This window comes from Odontesthes bonariensis, chromosome 5 (assembly GCF_027942865.1).
Source record: "Odontesthes bonariensis isolate fOdoBon6 chromosome 5, fOdoBon6.hap1, whole genome shotgun sequence".
In the NCBI taxonomy this organism is placed as follows: domain Eukaryota; kingdom Metazoa; phylum Chordata; class Actinopteri; order Atheriniformes; family Atherinopsidae; genus Odontesthes; species Odontesthes bonariensis.
Window position 1 is genome coordinate 17255238 of NC_134510.1, and position 22514 is coordinate 17277751.

Here is a 22514-nt window from a genome sequence, read left to right on the forward strand (position 1 = left end):
GTGACACCAGTATCGAAACACTGGTTGTTGGCCCCAAAGTCAACAGTCTGAGGCCAGCGGGTTCCTGGATTGATTATCCTGTCCTTTTTCACTCATCAACTTTGTTTGAGTGACACCAGCCAAAAATGTGACTATTGAGTCAGCTGATGGTTAACATTTTACATTAGATTTCTTTCATTCTTTCATTTCTTGTCACCTACTATTTAGACTTTTAGATTATCCGTTACTGCATTTATTGACTGTGTACAATATTTTATTATTTTCTACTCATCCTCAGTCGTTCCTTCCCATGTAAGTGCAGGCTGGAATAATAATTAATCCTTTAAATTATAAATTAAATCTTTCTCCTTCTGCTTTCAGGTGGGAGCTGACTGAATGTACCAAACCGGTCAAATCAGGGTTTGGAAGGCTTAAAAGAGGAAAGCAGCGCATACCTCTTTGACATGCGTGTGGAAGGCAACAGACATGTCCAGGAGGACTTTACGCTGCTCGACACGGCGCACAAAGTCCTGGATGCGATCTTCGAGCTGGTGGGCGGCCTGGTAAATTTCCTCTGGGTCACATTCTCCAGTTTGGGCCAACTGCTCTGCTGCCTCTAGCAACTTGTCAGCGTTGGTGTAGGTGTTCTGAAATGTAAACATGAAAAATAATTAAAAGGAAAGTTCAGTATCTCCGGGCACTTGATTATCACCATTATATTCAGTCTCCAAAAGCTGAAGCCTTGATTTATTTGTAACTAGTCTGGTCCAACAATGTAAATACAAATCTGTGTGCTGAAACCACTTCGTTAACATTCCATATCATGTTATTTTTTAGATCTATTAAACTTGCACATCTTAAAAAAAAATACTTGTACTCTTTGTGGAAAATGTATGTCGGAGTGTGAAGATTTATGCCTTTAATTTACTTTACTGTGTAGAATGCATCACTAGATTTTAAAAACTCACCTGTGCAACCTCTTCAAAGTCTTCATGTCTCTTTTGGAGAGCTCTGGCTCTGTGCAAAGACTTCCCAACACCAGTGTGCTTACTCAGAAAGGCCTCACCGTGGTTTTCTATCCAGTCCAACACCTGGAAACAACCAGACAAAAACAGTCCAACCGCTGTGGATGCAATACCTATTTTCAGGCAGTAGGGGGTGCAATCGATTAGAATGGCTCCATTCAGATCCCATAAGTAACAGCAATCTATAGATGTAAAATCCCTCAAATTGCAAACTCTCCCGCTCAGCTCGACCCTGTTTTCTTTTATTTTGCTCCATCTGGAGCCTGTAATGTTTACAGTTAATGTTTAAAGCATGAAACATCAGAAGTAAATCCAAAGCAGTGCAAGGTGCAAACACTCCCTCTGTGGGCGTGATAGGCTTTAAGTCTTTATACTTAGATATCTCATTATCCATCAAACAGAACGGCACACTCCATTTGTTTCAATGTGAGGTAGTGAATGGCATTTTCAAGGTCTCTGAGAGAATATTTCCATGGGACAAACACACAGGAACCCATGCACAATGCCCTCGACACTTCATGTGACAGTAAATTGCATCACCATGGAAACCGCTACCAAGAGAGAAGGGCGATGAAAGAGCGGATGGAAGTGGGGAAAGACAGAGGCACAGAGATACAGCAAGAGAGAGTGAGAGGAAGCAAGAAAGGGAGGAAAAGGGCAGAGAGGGGCTCACGCCCCAAGGGTGCAGACACAGAGATGGTACCATAAACCCAACTGCTGGTTTTGATCTAGGAGCTCTGCCTTGCTCAAAATCATGCAGAGTGTGGTGGCTCTCATTTAGAAAACCCAAGAGGAGGTTAAAAAAGGCTTTGAAAGAGCTGAAGATGATTATATAATTTCCTTAATATCAAACCATCTGCAATATTGCACTGAACGGTTGCAGAAATTTCCCTCATCATCAATAACTATAATTATAATTAGACAGACGCCCACAATACTTGCATAATAAAATAGTTTCTGATTTCTATCTCTTAACCATGGCTATAAGGAAGGTGACAGGATGGGCCTGCACATTGAGGGAGACCTGCAGTTACAGCTGTAATGCACAGAGTTGCTACAGCACATCAGACACAGAGGAAAGATGGGATGGCTCTTTCTGCGGACTCCACCACTGAATGAAATAGAATAGAATCATCTTTTATGAGTGCTTAAATGGGGAATTTTTTTGTGCTAAAGCAGCAAATCAATAAGCCAAATACACACAAAAAAAAATCCCTAATAAATTTAAAGAAGTTAAAAAATCGAACACGAGTAAACAAAATATTTATAAAGTCTCATCATAGCAGACTTTCTTTGCACATGTCTGCATACGCCTCTTACTTGCTGAACATCCTGCTGAAAGACACACAGCTGCAGACGCTGATGCAGTCGGACTTTACGATGCTGCCAGATGTTCTCCAGTTGCCTCTGGTGATGCAGCACCTCATGGATGATGTCCAGAACATGGTGCACAGCCTTGGAGTAGTTAGCCGACGCCATCAACGAATCTGCACTTCCTGGGGTCAAAGGGCGCTGCAATTTGTCCAATAAAGACTTTCCATCCTGGCTTACCTGTAAAGTATAACGTGTAGAATTACATAAACAAAGAGGCCAGAAAGGATCTTTGTAAAAGATGTTTGAATTTAAAAAATACAAAAGATGTATTTTTTCTTATGTCAGTAAGAATGTGGTTTTAAATCATTTAGCTATCGTTTCATAAATAAAAAATAATTATTAATTTGTTTTTCTAAATTCTATAAAGTTCACAATTGCTTTCATGTTCGTTTACTTTAAAATGATGCAAATAAACATCACCACAACATAAATGACGGGTCAACTTAAAGCGTCTGCATTGTATAGTGTGACTAAACTTTGAAAACATGATTTGGGTAATTATCAACTTTTATTTGCATTCTTAAAAGTGGGTGCTAACATTTGCATATGCCTCAGTATTTTTGACATGGTTGTTTTTGTGTGTGTATGTTTGTGTTTGTGCACTGACCTCTGAGTATGCGGTGGTAATGTGCTCATATAATCCCTGGTGATGGTGGATTGTATCTTCCAGATCCTGGAGTTCGGAGGGCAGCTCTCCTTCGCCACAAGCCTTACACCACGGCTCCACTTTACTCATGTACTGAGGAGAGAATAAGCAACACAAGCACTGCATAAAACACAGCCTTACACAGTGTAATATGCGAGCAGTAGTAAACCGACTCCAGCTGTATTTCAATCACATGCTAATAACACTGTGATGTGTTTTAATGCAAAAAGGTTTTTCACAAAACTTTCATCCAGGAATTTAAGAATTTAATACTAATAAAGTCAATGCTTGGTTACACAAAGGTTCCCTGAGACTAATTCTGTTCTGGACAAGAGCCATATAAATATTACTGTGTACAGCTCCTGGCTAAAAAGATGGAATCACCGCTCTTGGGAGGAGCCAATCACGTGTTTGACTCATAACTCGTTTATTCTGCAACTGAACATTCTGGGTTTGTTATGCACAGCTTGAAATTTTTTTTTCAGATGGAGAAAAATCAAATCAAAGGAGTCTGCAGTTAAGAGAGAGTGCTTTCAGACCCTAACGAGCTGTGACAGCGGGCTGATTGACAGGAAAGATGACGAAACAAGGGATAAGGATTATAAAACTCCTTCAGGAAGGTAATTCAGCTCGGTATGTGACAAAATATGTTTAGTATTCCCTGTCAGCTTTGTCCAAAATGTTTTTGATTCCATTCAGGCAAAGGGTTCTTTTTCAACGGAAGACCCGTTGCCAGATGTTAGCATGCACAGGACCAGGGCAGATGATGGTCATTCCCTCTATGGTAAATTCACAGGTGTGCATCAATTCCACCATTTCTCCCTCATGATTCAGTGATTACACAATATTTTCCATAATTTGTGAAAAGAAAAAAAAATTTATTATTCACAATAACTAACATATAAAGTAGTTTGTATCATCCATCCATCCATCCATTTTCTATATCCGCTTAATCCGTCGGTCTGGTTGCGGGGGTGCTGGAGCCTATCCCAGCAGTCATCGGAGGGGTACACCCTGGACAGGTCGCCAGTCCATCACAGGGCCACACAGAGACAAATGACCACACACACTCTCACACTCACTCCTAGGGAAAAGTTCTTCAGAGACACCAATTAACCTTTTTGTGGGAGTGGGAGGAAGCTGGAGAACCCACGCAAACACTGGGAGAACATGCAAACTCCACACAGAAAGGCCCCAGCTGGGAGTTGAACCCGGAACCCTCTCGCTTTGAGGCAGCCCTAGTTTGTATCACATTTGTGATTATTTATTTATTTATTTATAATAAATTAAAAATCTGAAAGAAAATCCTCCAGGTGCGGTAATTCCAAAACATTTTCCAAGGGATCGTATTACTGAGGGGCACCGCATCAAGAACATAGACTACAAACGTTCAACATCGTGCCCGTGACTGAATTTGACAAGAACGGAGCGGTAACACTCACTGGCTTAAATGTCAGTCTTGAACATCAAAAACTTCAGAGAAAAGAAGCAACGCAACAATTATCAGGAGTAAACAGATTCAACCACCATCTAATGCATTGTTGCTGTGAATGTAAGCAAAGCAATGGATGGAAGTAGCGATCTTTTTAAGTGGTCTTCCGGCTCTCATAAAGTCCCTCTGGTGCCTGTAAAATGCATTTCTCTCTTTATAATTAAAATTTTGCAAATACTTAAAACCGTAGCAGGTTTTCACAGATCCAACCGCTAAATTTGATCCTTAAAATCACATCCTCTATCCCCACTGTTTTTCACAATATGAACGGTGTTCCAGCAGGTTTAGTTTAGCTAAATATATTTGCAGGATGGTTTTCTTTTATTGTTTAATAAACAACTACACAAAGACTGGTATTTATCCTGAATATATGTGCGCGTGTGCGAGTAATGTTTCAGCTCCAGGGGCATCTAATTTAATTGGAAGTATGCTTGGTTTTCTGTGTGCCTAACAGTGTTGCGTGTCTGTACCTGATCGGCTTTCTGGTGAAAGCTGGCAGACATCTCGAGCAATGTGCTGCGTTCGTCCAGCGCTGCAGCAAAGGCTTTCCACTCTTGCTCTAGCTGGCCTGAGATCTGCTGGATCTGCTGGGAGGCATAGTGGCCCGACTCCAGGAGCCGATTCCCTACCGACATGATTCGATTGATGTTCACGTAGACATTCTGTTTTGAAAGAAAAGAAAAAAGCCAAGACAGCAAAGGTTAAAACACACACCAAACTTTGTTTTCCAAAGACTGGCCTCGTATAAAGAATGTTTTTCCATGTAACTTTATTGTTTAGGCATCCTGTCCAGATGAATTAACAGTCCTCCGGGCAAATTACTGATGTAGTTTCAATTTGTGAACCCTGATGCGTGAAGTTGCCACTTCATCTTGAAATGGCCAAGCTAAACCGTTGTAGGTGCAAAGGAATCAAACTGAGTTAGTGAAATGTAGTGGCCACAAGGGCTTTCACAAAGAACATTAAGTCAATTTAGACGGAATAAAAGTAAATACATGCATCTTTGTCACCACACAACACGCACACGCACCCTTGTGGACATTCAAAAGCCATTCATTCGGGAGGCATACCCTCATGTGACTAATAAAAAACCCAAATTACCTCTTAATCTTTCAGTCTTTTTTCTAATGTACAGGCTTCAAGCTGTTTTGTGCAGATAGGCACGGATCAGCAAACGCTAATTAACAACTGTGTTAACGGCCTGTTATTATTCTATTCAATTACTGCTCCTCGAGCCCATTATGGCTCCTGCGTACACTGCATTCACTTTGTTTAACTTGCAAGGCTCTGAGATGGTCTCTCACTTTTTCACACCAGGGTTTACACGGATTTTTGGATAGCTTTACTTCCACTGTCCAAAGTCAACCATCAAAAGCTCTTAACTAAGCTCTTGACAATTTGCCTGAGAATAACAGAGGCAGCGGTGTCACATGCGGAATCAATGGAGTTGAACTGCTCTCACAACAGTAGGTGAGTAGGTGAACATTAGGGCACAGTATAATCCTATTATGAAAGTTTTACAAAAGGCACACATGAAATATCACAGCTAGAATAGGATTCATGGAGTTGGGCACCTATGGACACCAGAGTAATTTAGGAAAGCAGAATCTAAGACCTTCAAGTAACATGTCGCTCCATAAGGACATACACACGTACGTCGGGGGAAGGGGAATGTGTTGGACAGGAAGGGGGGCTGGACTACTCAAACACACTGGGCGGTAAAGGCTTAATCCAAAACGGATGCATGTAAGGAAGGAGGGAGGAGGAGCTGGGCAGAGATAGAAAATGGTTTTCCTGATTTAAACCTCATGCTGCCACGGGAGAGGAGAATGAGTGGCAAAGTGAAAACAGACAGAAAATAGATAAAGTGGGAAAAGGGAGAACAAAATTGCTAAAATTTATGTTGAAGTCAAAGACAAGTTGCCAATGGAGTCCTTTGGAGGATAAAGATGACCATGTTGACCTCAGAGCTTTTACGACTGAAAAAAGGAAGAAAAAACAAAAAAAAACACACATATAAACCTTTGATGACCACTGGGAATTCACCTTCTAGCACATAATGTACTCATAATGTGGCGATTCTGCAGAATGTGAGGAAAAATGCATGAATAAAAGTTGACTCCTCCTGTGGTCTTACATCAGCTGAGACAACGACTCAATCTTAGGTGCTAAAATGAAGTGTGACGCGGCGCTTTTCCAGATCACTCTTCTGGTAAAGCAAACGTCTCCGGACGAACCGCCACAACAATGCGCGTCTCAGCTTTGAATATGTTGCAGTTCACTGTTAGACGTGTTGTCTCCCAAATCAATTTCACCACATCGAGCTCTCCTGTCTTCACTGGAACTATTGCTAATCTCTAAAAAATATCCTCTTGTATACAAACTACTGGCAAATCATCTCCGTACCTTCAGGGATGTGCCATTGTTTTGTTTTGTTTTTTTCCTCCCTGAACAAGTTGAGATCTTGCAATTATAACATGTGAAGCTCGTGTAACACCTTGGTTTTACGAGTATTTACAATTGCGCTTATTTCCTCTTATTTCTTCCCAAATTGTAACCATTGCAGCCATTACAGATCAATTAAACGTTCGCTTTAGTTCGCACTATAATTATTTTCTGTTCAACTTGGTACTTCAGGTCTGTCAGATTCTTCCAATGAAATCGCTTCAAATTTGTACCTCCCACTAAAGTCATTTGCATCAACAGCATACACAACATCAACTCAGCTACAGACAGTAACGCGATCCAACAATGGAGGGCCCCGAAGCAGCTGACGGTCCTGATAATGAATACATGACAATGGATGCTGACTAATGGATAGGTCACGATGACACTTATGAAAATGGAGACACACTTTCTATTGGTGTGGGACGACAAGAGGATTCAAGAGCACAGGAACAAGGCCCTGATTCAAGAGGAGGAATAAAAGAACTATCAGGCGCCCTGAGTTCTGTGGAAACAGAGGCAAAAGAAACCAATTAGGTAAGATACTTCTATGTCAAATATGATCAAAGCAGCAAAATGCATACACACACGATAGAAAAAAGCATAACTGCGGATTACAGTACCATCATCATTTTCCGATTAGTGGTCTTCATGTATGCTACAGTGGGGCTGGTGGTGCTTTGCATTCTGGTAATTGCAGGCCTAATTGCTCTGAGCTTCTTCTGTGAGTAAACTTTTTCTTCCTTTGTCTACGAATTATCAAAACATTTAATACACAGCAGACTTTTTGGGCTTTGCACCACTACAGTGGGTGGTCAAAAAGTAAAAAACAATGTATGCGGCAATGACCTGTCAGATGTATCGAGAATGCTGAGGAGGGAACTAGGTAAGTTGTCAACAAACGTATTATTGCACGCAGTAAAGTGACAACAAACAGCACAAATCCTTGCTGAGATCGTTTACAAAAGCCATGCATAATTGGATTGTTGATCTCTGAAGGGAACTTGAGAAACATGTCGAGGCCAATCTGTCGCATTTCCAGTACGGAGCTCCCTGGCTGTATTTCTGGGAATGAACTGTTCATTGTCAATCATCATGTGCTCGAGGTGAGGGTCACATTTTTTTAAAGTTCCATGTTTGTACACGTGCTTATGAAAAATATTAAGGCTACGAAGTGGTACAATCTAAAACAGCAACTTTATTTATCTCGGCAGAAGCGAGAAACAGCTCATTCTTTCTGTATTTCAGCAGCATGCACGGGGGATCCCGCCCGGACCATTCGCATTGCCGATGTTAGTCTGCCTGATGCTACAAAAGAAGGCCACTGCGCATGCACAACATTTTCAAAATGTAGAGACAACCACTCGCTGAGATTGCATGTCAATGATTATATGTTTATGTATACTTTCAGCATAATTTAGAATCATGTGCAGATTCATTGTACTTATTGTACTTATTGGGCTTAATATACTTGTCCAGGAGGATGTCAATAAATATACATACTTAAATACTTAATAAAATACTTTAAAAAGATTTAATGAAAATAAATACTCCTAAATTCTTTTTCTATCTTTACTACACCTGAAGTTTTGTCCCCCTGCTCATCATATGAATATCAAGAGGTCATTTGTACAATAGAACAAATGAAAATTGGGATTTTGTAAGAATTCGAAAGACTTCGGACCAACTTGCATCTGAATATGTTTTCGGTTGAAAATTGCACTTGGGCTTGCGAGTTCAATTTGTTACAGTTTAACAAATTAGAATTAGAATTAGAATTAGAAGGGTACATTGACAACCATGATCTCTTCATTATTCAGTCATAATAGAACATTTGTTATGGCTTCAGAGGAAACAACTAAAAGAAAAAAAGAAAAAAACAGAAAACAGAGCAGCGGAAGGAACATTTAGCTATAATTCCTGGTGATTGATTGTGAGACACAGCTCTGTATCACACAATCAGCATACAGAAAGTAATGGGTCTTAATTTAATGTATTTTATAACTGTAAATATCTTAAATCTGTGCTCCTCCAACAAGAAATATAAGAAAAGGCATCCAAGATTGGTTCATGAGCTATAAACGTTAAAATATGTCTAAAAGGCTGTTGGTCAACAGAATTCCCCAACTGCATTTGTGAAGTGACTCCCACAGGGGGCATAAAAGTTACAAATCTCCATGGACGGTAAAGCGCAAAGTAACAGGTGCCAATGCTCATTCACTACAAACTGGCAAAATTCAGCACTCATGGTATTTTACTTTCTTTTTTCTCTCATCAAAAATATTCTACATAATGGAGAAAACATACATGAATAAGAGGACATGGGCGGTTTCTCCAGACGAACACACAAACTCACAAACTGACACCGTGTATTTCCATTCAGCGGCACAGGCAACAGGAAGGGGAAACGCAGCTTCCTGTGGAAGAATGGGTGGCGGGGCGGTGGTCACTCACACTTAACCCGACTGTGCCTGTGTGAGTATATGCACACTGCGGAAACATGTGCAAGTACACTGCAGGTCCATTAGTGTATTCTACCACTGTTCTCTCAGGGGTAACTGGTTGGTTACTGAAGCTGCAGTTGGACCCTTGTGCTTTCAATGTTAACAGTTTGTTTAGACAACAAGGCCATTGGTCCTGCACAACTTTTGTTATGGGGGCGCTGCTGTCCACATCAGATTGTAATGGGCTACTTATTTCGCTCCTTTAGATAGTTTTGAAGCCAGTTTTATGTCAGAAAATCTGTCTTGGATACTCGACGTGTGGAAATGATAAATGTCTTGATTAGACATTGCACAGAATGGCAGCATAATGTCCACAGCTACACGTATTAGTCATCAGCAGATCTGATGGGAGATGGATTTGAGAAGTAGACACCAGCAATCAAATGTGGGAGAGGCACAGAGGCAATATGGTCAATTTCGGGGAACTGCTCCCACGAAAAGACATGACGGAGAGGGATAGAGTGGAGGCGTGGCAAAAAAAAAAAAAAAAAGCAGCAGAATATTGTAAGAAAAATGAGAGCAGGACAGAAAATATCAATCTACAGCAAGTCACAGCCCAATGGAGAGGATGAACCTGTATAAAGAAGCAGAGAGGGTCTGTGTGGTGGCTGTACAAAGATGAGCGGCTTTTTAATACTGCAGGGAAAAACTGTAATGGTTTGTGACTGCATTTCCTTTATGTGAGGGTGTTAATGTCCGCATATCTGAGCAAGGCAAGAAGAAAGACTGCGCCTTACCATGCAGTTCATAGCAAAGTGGTTGTGCTGCGTCTGCAGCTCAACAGCATGCTGGTGGTTCCCTCCAATCTCTGTGTAACTGGTGAGGAAGAGCCCCTTGTTGTGCATGATCCAATCGAACATCTAGGCAACAGAGAGGTGGGAAGAATGCAGTTAGTTTTGTAGAAGGCGTTTCAAAGAAAAAACCTTTCCATCTTGTGCCGAACAGCGGTGAGAATACGAGGGGCTGTGCTTGGGGTTTGAAAAAAAACCCCACAAAACCTTTCATCTCATCCCTCCACTGACTGTTCGAGGCATGCCACTTCATCCTTCTTTGTTACAAGTAGAAGAAACACAACAAGCTGTGTGTGCTCCTTACAAATGGTAGTGCAGAAATTCAATAACAGAAAACGCATGTGAATTGAAAATACAGGACGTAAATTAAAAGAGAAGATATAATTTATCGAGTAACCTGATTAGTTTTAAGCCCTTTTCGAATTGTTACAATGATCGCTCATCCTTTCAGTTCAGGAAATGGCTCAGAAATGTGCTCGGAAAGTTGCCTCAATGGTAGAAGCAATGAAAAATAATGACACGGAAACTAAATCAACGGTAATCTATTCTAAAACAATCCAATACAACAGTTTAACAATGGAAGTGGTGAAATGTGCAGGGATTTCAAAACAGAGTCATGAATCTTCAACCTATTTGATAAAGTTTGATGACATTTTATTAGAAGAACTGTTACTCTGATGATCAACCAGACTGAATTCAATTTCAATTGCATTCGATTATCATTTAGAGTGAGCACATGTCATTAAAGGATTGCTTCATGGTCACGTTGCACTAAATGTCTATACTGGAGGCAAAGTTTTTACCCCATGGATGGTGAATAAAAGAAACACTGCTGTAACAGTTGAAGGATGAAACTCTCCCTCCCCCTACCAAGAGTCAAAGTAATAAGGTGTTTTTTTAAATTTTTTCTTTCATATCAAGACTGTTTTAAACAAATCAGCAATAAATTGATCAAACTCAATTAATCATCAATAAGGTGAATTTATAAAATTTGAATATTTTACACAATGTTTCATAATAACACTGGCCACAAATGTACCTTATGATAAGATATATATGATAGCACTGACACTTTTAACATGAGAGTACCGGGTGTCAGTGCAATTCTTATTTTCCTAAAACAAACAATAGGCAGGGTAAAGCACATGTGAAACCTGTTAAAAAAAAAAAAAAAAAGAAGAGAGAAGCACTCTGACCTTCTCAGCATCCTGTTCAAACAGTCGCAGCTGGAAACACTGGTCCAGTTTCAGCTTCCTCATGTGCCACAGCTGCTGCAGATTCTGTCGCGTCCCGTGGAGCTTATCCAACAAAGCAGTCACTTTTGCCACGAGATTGTGTGCGTCAGCATGTGCATGGAGACCGTGATGATGGTCGCTAGAATCTCCACTGGCTCCACCACCACGGTTACCGTAGCCACTTTCAGAGATATTCCCGCCCCCTGCAGTCTGCGACTGTAGTCTTTGGAGCAGCCTTCGCCCCTGTGTGTCCAGCTCCTCGATGGAGGCTTTCGTGGCCCTTTTCTTCAAAGCAGCATGCTCTTCCATGAGACGTCGAGCCCCTTCCAAGTCCCGTGGCAGATCACGCTGGGACAAAGTTTCCTGGAGCTCTTCCAGGCGTGCCAACGCTCGCGCTGCATCGCTGGCAAAAGTCTCAAACGACAGTCGCACCTGGAAAAATAAACAATAACACTGACTTTCTAAATTGGAAATTCTATTGGACTAAACCATGTCTGACTAAGACAAAAGTTGCTCATTAAGTCTTGGGGGTGCTGTTTTCTAAATTAAACATAAAAAACATCTCGGCTCTAGAACAATAAAGGAAACAAAAAGGGGGAGAAAAAAGAGAAAGCTTTAGAACCTCAATCCAGTCGTCATGGTTGTACTCTAAGCTGCCCTCGAAGTCAGCTGTCAGCTGCGATGGGTCCACAATTTTGGTTAAACCCTCTAAGGAGACCATTACCGTCTGGGGCACGTAGGTGTATGCGAGACAAATGGAATCAGAAGAGATATTCAAAAGAAAGAGAAATGGTAAAGGAGCAATGAGCAAAGAAAGGAAGTGAAAAGGTTGAGAATGGACAAGGGGAAAAAAAAAACACCACAAGTTACACAGTCATCATTAACACCATTCACCACCTAATCAAATGCTAACTTTTCAAAAATATTTCCCATCGTTAAACTGAGATCATGAAAAGAATGTGCGGAATCAGCAGGTCCGCATGTCAACTGTTTAGATAGGTGTGGTGACAAAAAAAGCCAAACAATATTCATGTTATCATTAATAAGATGGAAATACAGGAATTTAAACTCTTAGGATCTAAAAACAGAAAGGTGAGCTTGAACGGGGTAAGGCAGACGGAATCAAAACACAAACTAGATGGGCAGATCTGAGACTCGAGCCGACACCGTGTAAATATTTAACAGACAGGCCTAACAGACTCTTGACCCGTATTAAGGAAGTCCAAACATAAATTGCAAATCAATTTGGGTTCTCAGTGGGTTCTCTCCTGCGCAGGCGCTTTGGTGTCAGGTTCCTGTAAGCTGCATGTAAGCCGGTGAAGTTGTAAACATTTACATTGGTAGCAAGGAGCTGTGCGCTGTGAAAACATGATCTTGTACTTCTGTAATGACCTGCAGTTGTGAAAACTTGACAGGATTTGGTGCGAAAGAGGAGAACACATCTTGACCGCCTCCCCGGTCCTGAACTTTGCAGCCAATCTAAGAGAATCAAACTGGCGACATCGTGGCTGTCACCGGATGCAAAATCTGGATTAAGACGGTGTGTGGTGGAAATCATGGAAAAAAAAAAAAAAAGTTACATCTCCCAACTCAACTAAATTCTGTTAAGTTGAAATTCTTTGCCATATGTCCTATATATCCAGTTTCCATGGTAACTGGGTCAGGACTAAATATACCAGCTACACGAGCCCACACGGGACAGAATAGTGCCACTGTCACAGAGCAGCAGTCCAATTAGAGCTGGTAAAGTGAGGCCAAAAGCTATGCTAAACTAGCAAGAAATCCAAAAATATGTTCATTTGAAAATGCAGCATTCTACTGTTGTGGAAGTCAATACAACAGAGTAATGATAAACTAGTATACACAAAAAGAGGATAACGGTTCACGTACGTCACAAAAATATCAACAAAATCCAGGCTACAAATAATTAGCCTATCGTTTCTGTAGGAGAAAAAGAGCATCACCCACCTCGAATTCAAACTTGGAGCTGCCAAAGTTGGTCCTCTGCTTTTGCCAGAAGTTGTCTGGTTTTATGATGAGGGCAACGTGGATACAAGAAGGGAAAGATTCTTGCAGGATCTTCAGCAATGGTTTGATGCTGTCCCACTTAGAACCGCGCATGTCCACAATGACTGTGAAGCCATGTCTGGCCACCTCCTCACTGCAGAAAACATCCAGGACAAATGGTTAGGGGAACAAATGATACCATCGAAATATCGTAGAATTCTAACTTGAAACCATTGCACCAGAAAAAACAACAACTATTGTGTCAAAACTCTGTTATAGCTGGGAAGATTTAAGCAGAGAGGTCTTGTTCCCAACAGCGTCAGGAGAATAAAAAAAAAGAGAGTTAAAACATTCAGGCACCGAAATTTCCACTGCTACTCACCAGGAGTCATGCTGCTGTACAAGTCCATAAAAGGTTGTTTCTCAGTATTAAAGGCTTTATTCTGAATGTGTCTCGCTAGGACACAGAAACAGACACAGGCCCCCCTGCTCTATCTCACTCTGACCTCACTCTCTGAAAACAGTTCGATGGCCAAATGGGTAGAGAAAAACAGAACAGAGAGAGGAGGGAGAGGAGAGCGAATGAGAGAGAGAGAGAGAGAGAGAGGCAGGCAGAGCTGACACAGAGGAAGGGGGTACAAAAAAAAAGATAGAATAGAAATATTTAGACAGGAAGAAAAGAAGAGGCCAGCCTCCCTCTCAGTCGAAATACTTCTCAGTCACAAAAGGGGGATAACGGGCCTGTCACCTCTGATGAATGTTTTATTTCACCCCTCCCCCTTCTCTTTATAAAGAAATTGAGCTATTTACTTAACTGGAATTTACTGTAAATGTTTTTTTCTTTAAATAAGGGCACTGTTAAACTAATGTTCCATTTCATAAAAACTAACGTAAAAAAGGCAGACGCAGAGTGTGAAACACTCAAAACACCCCGACAGCTTCTATAGGAGTTAAGGGGGTAAGTAGCAGCCAGGTGCTGCTAATCAAATGCAGTTGGTTAACTGATTTTAAGAAAGCGTGCCCACCTCTATAAAAGCAGAAGTTTTGGCAGGTTGCTGGTCTGCTGTTATTCAGCCGTGTATGCCAAGGAGTAACAAAGGGAACGAGCAATAGCCAAGATTACATTCACCATCGAAGCAAATCTGAAGCTATTTTTGAGCGGCTATGAAATAGAAATGTGAATCAGACTCGTTTCCATGAAGCAGGTGAACGAGAATATAGGCAACTTTACTCGAGAACCTGTGCTGGCATCGCTACAGTAGAAGAAATAGTTGCCTTGACTGGAAACGAACCTCATGGAGGTGGACTTCAAAAAGAAGAAAATGGTGAGAGTTATTTTTAAGGAATTACTTAGATATCTCAGAATACCACATATGATTTAAATAGGGGAGGATAATGGTCAGGGGTTGTTGTTTCGCTGATACATATCAAGTCCTTTTTGAAAAGTGCAAAAGCCAAAAAGAGTAAACATACTTTTTTTTTTTCTTCCTTAATTATGATTTTACCAGGAAACATTTAGGAGGGAATCATTCAAACATTCTTGGGAGTTATCATCTTTCCAGGAGCGGATTTACCCCCAAGGTAGGTCAGACCATTTCATGCCGCAGATAAATTGAAAAAAAATAAATACATAAAACACAAGAGGTACATCTCAGACTCTACAGGCCTCAGCACGTTAAACGTTAAAGCTCATGACAGTACCGTTAGAAAAAGAAACTTTTTTTTGGAAGGGTTGCAGCAGAAAGCCGGACCAAAAGACTCCTCAGAGGAACGTCCTTTGAACAGATGGGACTAAAGCATATCGTCTCCAACAACTCGTATCAATTGTCAAACAAGATGGTGGTCAAGGGGTGATGATTTGGGCTTATTCAGAAGCCACTGGACCTGGGCACCTTGCAGTCAGTGAGTCGACCATGAACTCCTCTATATACCAAAGCATGCTGGAGTCAAATGTGAGGCCATCTGTCTGTCAGCTAAAGCTTGGCTAAAATTGGGTCATGCAACAGCACGATGATCCCAAGCACAGCAGCAAATCTACAAGAGGATGTCTGAAAAGGAAAAGAATCACGGTGTTGTGATGGTCCGGTCAAAGTACAATACTCAACCGGACGGAAATGCTTGGGGCAGGAACCTAAGGGACAAATGAAAACCTTTCAACTTAAATGATCTGAAACAACACTATAAAGTTGGCCAAAATTCCTCAACAACAACATCATACAGAAAACAGTTATTTCAAGTAATCGCTGCCAAAGGTGAGCACACAATGAGAGGGTGTGCTTACGCTTCAGCACTTATTCCTTGTTAAATAAATAATGACAGTGTAATGTATCATGTGCTGTTTATCTACTTTATATGAAAAAAAAAGAAGGCGCAGTTGTCATCGAGTAAACGTTGAGCATTTCTGTTTTTTTTCTTCCCTCTGACATCTCAGAACAGCAACAAAAAAAGCAGTGAACATGGACGTGGGCTTCGCCTAAAAGGAGCTGAACCACCTCACACCTCAAGACGAGTCCCCAAACTCTCCTTAAAAGCACTACAGTCTTCAAAGTGTTGCACCTGCAAAGCAGCAGGGAGTGTAGGACGGGGGCGATGAGAGGCCACAAAACAGAGGAGTGCAAGCTGCCCTCCGAGCCAGTCACAGCTTATTGAAAACAAAACAGCCCAGAGAAGCGTATTAAAGGTATTTTTAGAGTTGAAGCTCAACATGCACAGAAGCACACGCACTGCCACTTTGCAGGTACCTCCTGTGGCTCCGCGTGTGGAGTTTTCAGACAACACAGCAAACAGGGGAGCCGAAAAGAAAAGTCAACAGATTTAAAAGACTAATAGATGTTCATGAAGTTTTGAGGTTTAATTACAACTCACTCGTTTTAACCGGACAGAGAGATTGGGGATAGACGGAGGTCTACATAAAAGAGAGAATCGTTTTTCTAAAGAGCTAAAAGGAAGTTAAAGAGGGGAGAAGAAGAATGGGCGGTGAATCTGCTCCGACAATCCAAACTTAAACAATCGCAGCTCTTCATAGCCTTAGGTCTTTTTCCCTGTTTTTCTTTTTTTTTTTTTAAATCCAAGCAAGGTGGGAAAGTCTGACACAAAGAAAGAATGAGATGTGTGCAGTTTCTCTAAATAGGGCCGTAGCAGATGAGCCTGTTTCAAATCCCAGGGATGGTTCACTCATTTGGAATTACGGTACTGAACTTTCGTAAGAGTATAACTGACAAATGGCAGTCAGTACAGCCTCAGTTCAGGGAGCAGATAGAAATATGAGCACGGAAGCTAAGGAACAACCTGCTGTACGCAGGCTTAGCAGCAAAGCATATTTTAACCCCCTTTAAAAAGCCTTCTCAATGTCCGCTAAGTGCATAATATTTTAACTGCTATATCTTGTTGACAGAAAACCAATTTGCAGTGCAGTTTATAATAATTTGTGGGAGTCCTCGACTTCTGTGCTTTGGAGGGTTAGTTTGAATCCCGTTTTTAAGCACCAAAGTCACACAATCTGCAAAACTGACTGAGACAGAGGCAGACGAGCAAAAGTAAAATGTCTATTTCTATTAAAGGTGTCTGGTGGCTTTACGGGAGAAATGTTGCTCCTTTCAGCTCCCTCATCACAAATGGCCGTATGAAAGGTAAAGGAAATTGGAGAAAAATTCCAAAACTAAAAATAGGCTTGAAACTTTAGGAGGGTCTTATTTCAGACGGATAAAATGGGATGAGGGTTAACTACATCGGGTTGTCAACATGTTCACTTGTGTCAGACCCACTTCAAAGAAAAAAAAAAATCACTCCTCTAACCCATGATATGTTCTGAGCGTTTGTGCATGTCTACAATTTGCATTGATAACTTTAAACCTCCTTTAAAAGTGTCAGCAAGCTGGTGGGTGGGTACGCTTCCTACCTGGGAACGGTAGCCAGGTACGCTATAAGCCTGCGCAGGTCCTCCGGTCGTATTCTGTCATGGTTGCTACGTGCTGGAAAGGTGAGAACTGGACCTCCACGTCTGTCTCTGCCACCTTTGGACAAAATAAGGACGACAGAAGGAGTGGTTGATATGACCGTTAGCAATGTCTTTGTTCAGCAACCTGCTCAAGTAATTGCAACAAGCAAACTGAATAAAACAGATGAGCTCATTAAGATTTCAAAACAATGTTGTTTTTGTGGCAAGAGAGTTAAATTTGTGGTAAATAACCCCCAGAAACAATCTGAACAGATTGCAGCAGTGTTATGAGATGACTTTTTCGTTTATATGGATGCCATCTGTGGGTCTGTCTGGTGTTAGTCATGGTCACTCTGAGTCCAACCGCAGAGTCAGGGTCAGATTGCTCTCATGATGACAAAGTGGGTAATGGCACGTGAACCACAAATGCGAAAAGAAAAACACGTTCTCAAACTGCACACAGTCATGCTAATGTTCACGGTCAAAACAATAGTCAAAAAAGTGCCCAGAAATAACCAAGTGTCTTCTAACTTTAAAGGGGAACTCCGGGGCATTTGAAGCGCGTTTCCATTGCTAGAGGTTGTCAAATACTGATAGTAGGACACAGAGAGGTACAAATCTGCGCTCCCTGTGTGGAGATAGCGCTGTTCGCACAGCATGTCATGCGAGGCTAATACGTGGTGGCTAAGGGGCAACTGCTAACCCTTCCACGTAAAACAACAACTTGCACACAGCAGAAACGTCACACCACTTTATAAACCATCCGACAATAAAGTCACAAGCCTTACCATCAAAACCATATGCATGGTTCTCACATTACTGGCATGGGGACGTTACAAAACAACTTTATAAACAGCATGTAACTCACCGGCTGGTTGTAGGCTCGCGCATGTGAAAGCCCAAAAGAGTCGATGGACGATAATCCCATATACAAAACAATTATCTTCTCTAGAAAAACTGCGTTCAAGTATTTAAAACATTACAACAATATTACTGGGCATGTATTGTTGTAATGTTTTAAATACTTGAACGCAGTTTTTCTAGAGAAAATAATTGCTTTGTATATGGGATTATCGTCCATCGACTCTTTTGGGCTTTCACATGCGCAAGCCTACAACCAGCCGGTGAGTTACATGCTGTTTATAAAGTTGTTTTGTAACGTCCCCATGCCACTAATGTGAGAACCATGCATTTGGTTTTGATGGTAAGGCTTGTGACTTTATTGTTGGATGGTTTATAAAGTGGTGTGACGTTTCTGCTGTGTGCAAGTTGTTGTTTTACGTGGAAGGTTTAGCAGTTGCCCCTTAGCCACCACGTATTAGCCTCGCATGACACACTGTGCGAACAGCGCGATCTCCACACAGGGAGCGCAGATTTGCACCTCTCTGTGTCCTACTATCAGTATTTGACAACCTCTAGCAATGGAAACGCGCTTCAAATGCCCCGGAGTTCCCCTTTAATGATTTACAATTCCCAATCATGTTTAAAATGACACCCTCCCCTACGTCTTCAGCTTGCAGGCTTAACATCAGCTACAAAATGCTTCGACTGGTGGCTGAGGTCGGCTAACTGAATAACCGGGTATAATTAGCTGCTGCTGGTGACTTTATAACATCATTTTGAAGCCGCTTAGTCAATCAAGGTAGTTACCGCTGACAATCTTAGCCTGCTAGGGAAGTGTGTCAGCATGCGTAGCTTTGTTAAGCTAGGTATATATAATGAGATGTCACTGGCTTTACGCTGACTTTACTTACAGCGGCAGCGTCTAGTTGATTGAGAATGGTTTTGACACTGTTGTTGTTGGTTAAATGTTTTAACTGGCTTAAACAACTAGCAGCTGCGAGGCACTTGGAGGAGTAGCTGATCCAGTCGAACATCAACTCTGCTAAACTTGCTGGCAACCTTGAGATTACGCATTAAATAGATGTGTAATGATTACCCATTATGATAGGAATACGGACAATAAAATATTTTTTTGATTATAAATTTGAATCATTTAATAAATGGTTTCACATAAAAGCGTTTCATTTTTCTATTAATAACGTCTTTTTTAAAAAAAAGTTTTATTAACAGAATATTGATCACGATCAAGAGTATTCATCTCATTGTAATAGATTTATTGAACATTTTAAAACGGCAAATTGGCCGTCAGAGCGAACTTTGAGGATTTAAAAAAAAAAATAAACTGAATCTACTTAAGGTCAATTAAAAGGGGAAGAAAATGTGGTAAAAAAACTAAATGAGCAAGTCAGTATGTTATGTACAGACGGAAACTGTCCCTTCCTCGATGACAACACCGCATCAGTGCAACCTCTCTTATGTGCTACTGATCATGATGACCTCACTTTACTGAACAATCGCCTCTTCTGATGAACCCGTCTTGCATCACTTTGCAAACACAACAGCTCTTCAAATAACAAAAGAGTATACATTTCAATTAATTATCATATCTCTTCACTAAAACTGCAGTGAATGCCAGTTTTGATGAACAAAGTGTCAATATCCTATCAATGATGTCTACTCTACTGTAAGTGTAACTTACCGGAGAGAAAGGCGACCTTCTCCTTGAGGATGGGGAGCACATCAATGGCCTTCATATCCTCATTGCGATGAAACCCTGAAACACAAGGAAAAATAGTGATAAGTTGACACACGTGACTTTGTTATTGATGATCAGTTAACATATATTTGACATAGAATGCTTTTAAAAGTGCCCTTTTAAGTACAGAACGGATCTCTGTAAGAAAACAGAGACAATGGAGACGAATGTTTAATCCAAGGCAACTCATTTAAGTGTCATCTGTTTTTGTTATTAAATTATTCAAACCATACCAAGAGCGCTCATCCCTCGCCGAGGACGGTGTTGTATTTTACCATATTAATGAAAATGTTCCTTATCTGCACCAAAATGTAATGGGTTTGACTTTTGCCTTGCAAATATGTAACAAAAAGACAAACAGCAATGATCACATTCTTCTGCTTCAGTTCTTACCTTAATGGAGCAAAAAAAACCCAAAAAACAACGTGATATCTGCATTTATATCAGCCGCTAACCTGTATCATATAAATTAATCTGATATATGACTTTATGGATTGTTTATAGCTGAACATCATGATTAACCATGGCCGGGCAAGCAATGGTGTAGTGTGGTGTGCGTTACTGTTAGACTGTAGCAATTAGACTGCAGATCAATTGAATTTCTAACAAAGCCTTTATTGGTCTGTCTTTCATAGGTTCCAAAAAAGGTCCAGCAAATTGAAAAAAAGGCATTGTTTTTGAAGCAGTGCTTTGTTGCAGCACTAAATGTTTAGTCTAGCCTGGTTTAGAAGGAATTTTCCTCCCTCATCTTGCTCGGTCTGTTGGTATGTTCTTCAAATGTCAACCCTGTTGCCTCGCCTCCTCAACAGATGGCACACCGGTTAATACCAGAGAGAAAGATGCAGCAGCTACGCACAGACACACATCAACTAACTTCTCTTTTGGGTGCGTCGGAGTTAGTCACGCATGCAACCAGTTCGAGTATTACTAATAACCGGATGCATTAATCTGGACAATGTACACACGAGGGGCCGGACTGCAATGATGACAAGATTTTCATCTGCCATGATGCTATCGACAGGTTTGACCAGTGAATGTAGTTTACACCCTTTGGCATTTTTCAGATTTTGCTGATTTACAACTTGTAACGAGTCTTGAGATTTTAATTAACGGAACTATAAAAAGAAACCTTTCAAGTCGGATTTTAAGGAGAAAAAAAACGTTCTTAATAGAGCTTTCTAAAGAATTGAAAACTAACAAAGTGTGCACATGCATTCTTCCCCTCTGCTTTGAACCCTTCAATTATGATCTTGTGCTGCCAAATACCTTCAGAGGTCTTGGTACAATTATGTCCACCAGTGGACTGGCACGTATACACCAGACGCAAGCTGTCGAGGCCCTCTTATTTTCAATCTTAAGAATCTTCAGTTCTATTATCGTCTTGCAAACTCCTGAATTTAATCAAACCAAATGTTTCTACAAAAACAAACTCTCCAATTGGTCCATTCAGACTGTGCTGAATTTTTCCAGCCCCGCTTTACTTGGAAGACGAAAGAATGTGTTCCGTGCTCTGTGATTGGTCGGCCGTCTGTAGTATGACTGAGGGCAAAATTATATATGCTCAGTAAGAGCTCTATATGAAATGATGGCTAAACTGACCCATCACATCTTTTCCCTAAATGGGTGAGCTGTGTGTGACAAACAATATGGCAAGTTTTCCCTGCTGTGGGACAATGAATCACAAGCATCCCAAAGGCTTTTCAGCGTACTTTTTAAATGGAGAGTGGCTCATGAGAACGGAAGACAAGCCAGCTAGCCTTTTGAGTATGATATCAGTAGAGAGTGAGGAGGATATCGTGGCTAATTCATTAGCCATGCAGTTCTCAAAATGAACTTTTAATGCAAAGCCAAAAGAATCCCCACACACGCTGAACTTGGCACAAAACAAATCAAGGCTTTTGTGAATTATTTCAACTGCACCAGCTATGTACGGTACCTGTCTAGATAACAAAATCAGCTAAGTTACAAAAGCTCACTGATGGGTTCATTTGCCATTTTGAAATATGGGTTTTCCAATTTAAAAAGTCTATCATGGTCATCGCCATCAGTTTTCAAATAAAACCATCATTAATTTGTTAGTAATTCAAATGTAATGGGCTGTACTGCCAACTATATTTATTCTGACTGTCACATCCAGTCAGAATTGTCATATAACAGTCAATATGTGCAAGATCATCATGTTTGTTTTAATCATGGTTTTGGTGTGCTCTACTGTTACGCATTCTGAGCCCAGCTCCATTGTCACCAGTCAGCAACTGAGTGTACGTACACCTTATGGGATGCTACATGTTTGTTGGTTTTTTTTCTCCCCCCAAGATGGCCAATGGTCATGGTTCACTGCTGGTATACAGTAGCAGTGCACTACCAAGACCAAGTAACTCTCCAAACAGATGAAATTGAGAAGGACAAATCAGGGTTAGGTTATAAAAAACATATCTGAAACTTTGGAAATCCCATGGAGCACCATTAAAGCCATCATC

At 40.9% G+C, this 22514-nt stretch overlaps 1 protein-coding gene across 8 annotated transcripts in view; it reads right to left on the reverse strand.

Moving 5' to 3' along the window:
• Window positions 1–22514, reverse strand: part of triob (trio Rho guanine nucleotide exchange factor b) — a 99580-nt gene that overhangs the window by 44029 nt on the left and 33037 nt on the right. For 7 of the 8 annotated variants that reach the window (XM_075465089.1, XM_075465086.1, XM_075465085.1 and 4 more), the window contains 11 exons: window positions 19978–20052; window positions 17397–17511; window positions 13460–13652; window positions 12114–12218; window positions 11453–11923; window positions 10203–10325; window positions 4987–5178; window positions 2986–3117; window positions 2325–2555; window positions 948–1070; window positions 435–626 (listed from right to left, as the gene is read on the reverse strand). In XM_075465089.1, the coding sequence (XP_075321204.1) occupies window positions 435–626; window positions 948–1070; window positions 2325–2555; window positions 2986–3117; window positions 4987–5178; window positions 10203–10325; window positions 11453–11923; window positions 12114–12218; window positions 13460–13652; window positions 17397–17511; window positions 19978–20052 (1952 nt within the window). Of the gene's footprint in view, window positions 1–434; window positions 627–947; window positions 1071–2324; window positions 2556–2985; window positions 3118–4986; window positions 5179–10202; window positions 10326–11452; window positions 11924–12113; window positions 12219–13459; window positions 13653–13880; window positions 13994–17396; window positions 17512–19977; window positions 20053–22514 lie in introns of those variants that run through there. The other variant, XM_075465091.1, reaches the window with a different exon arrangement.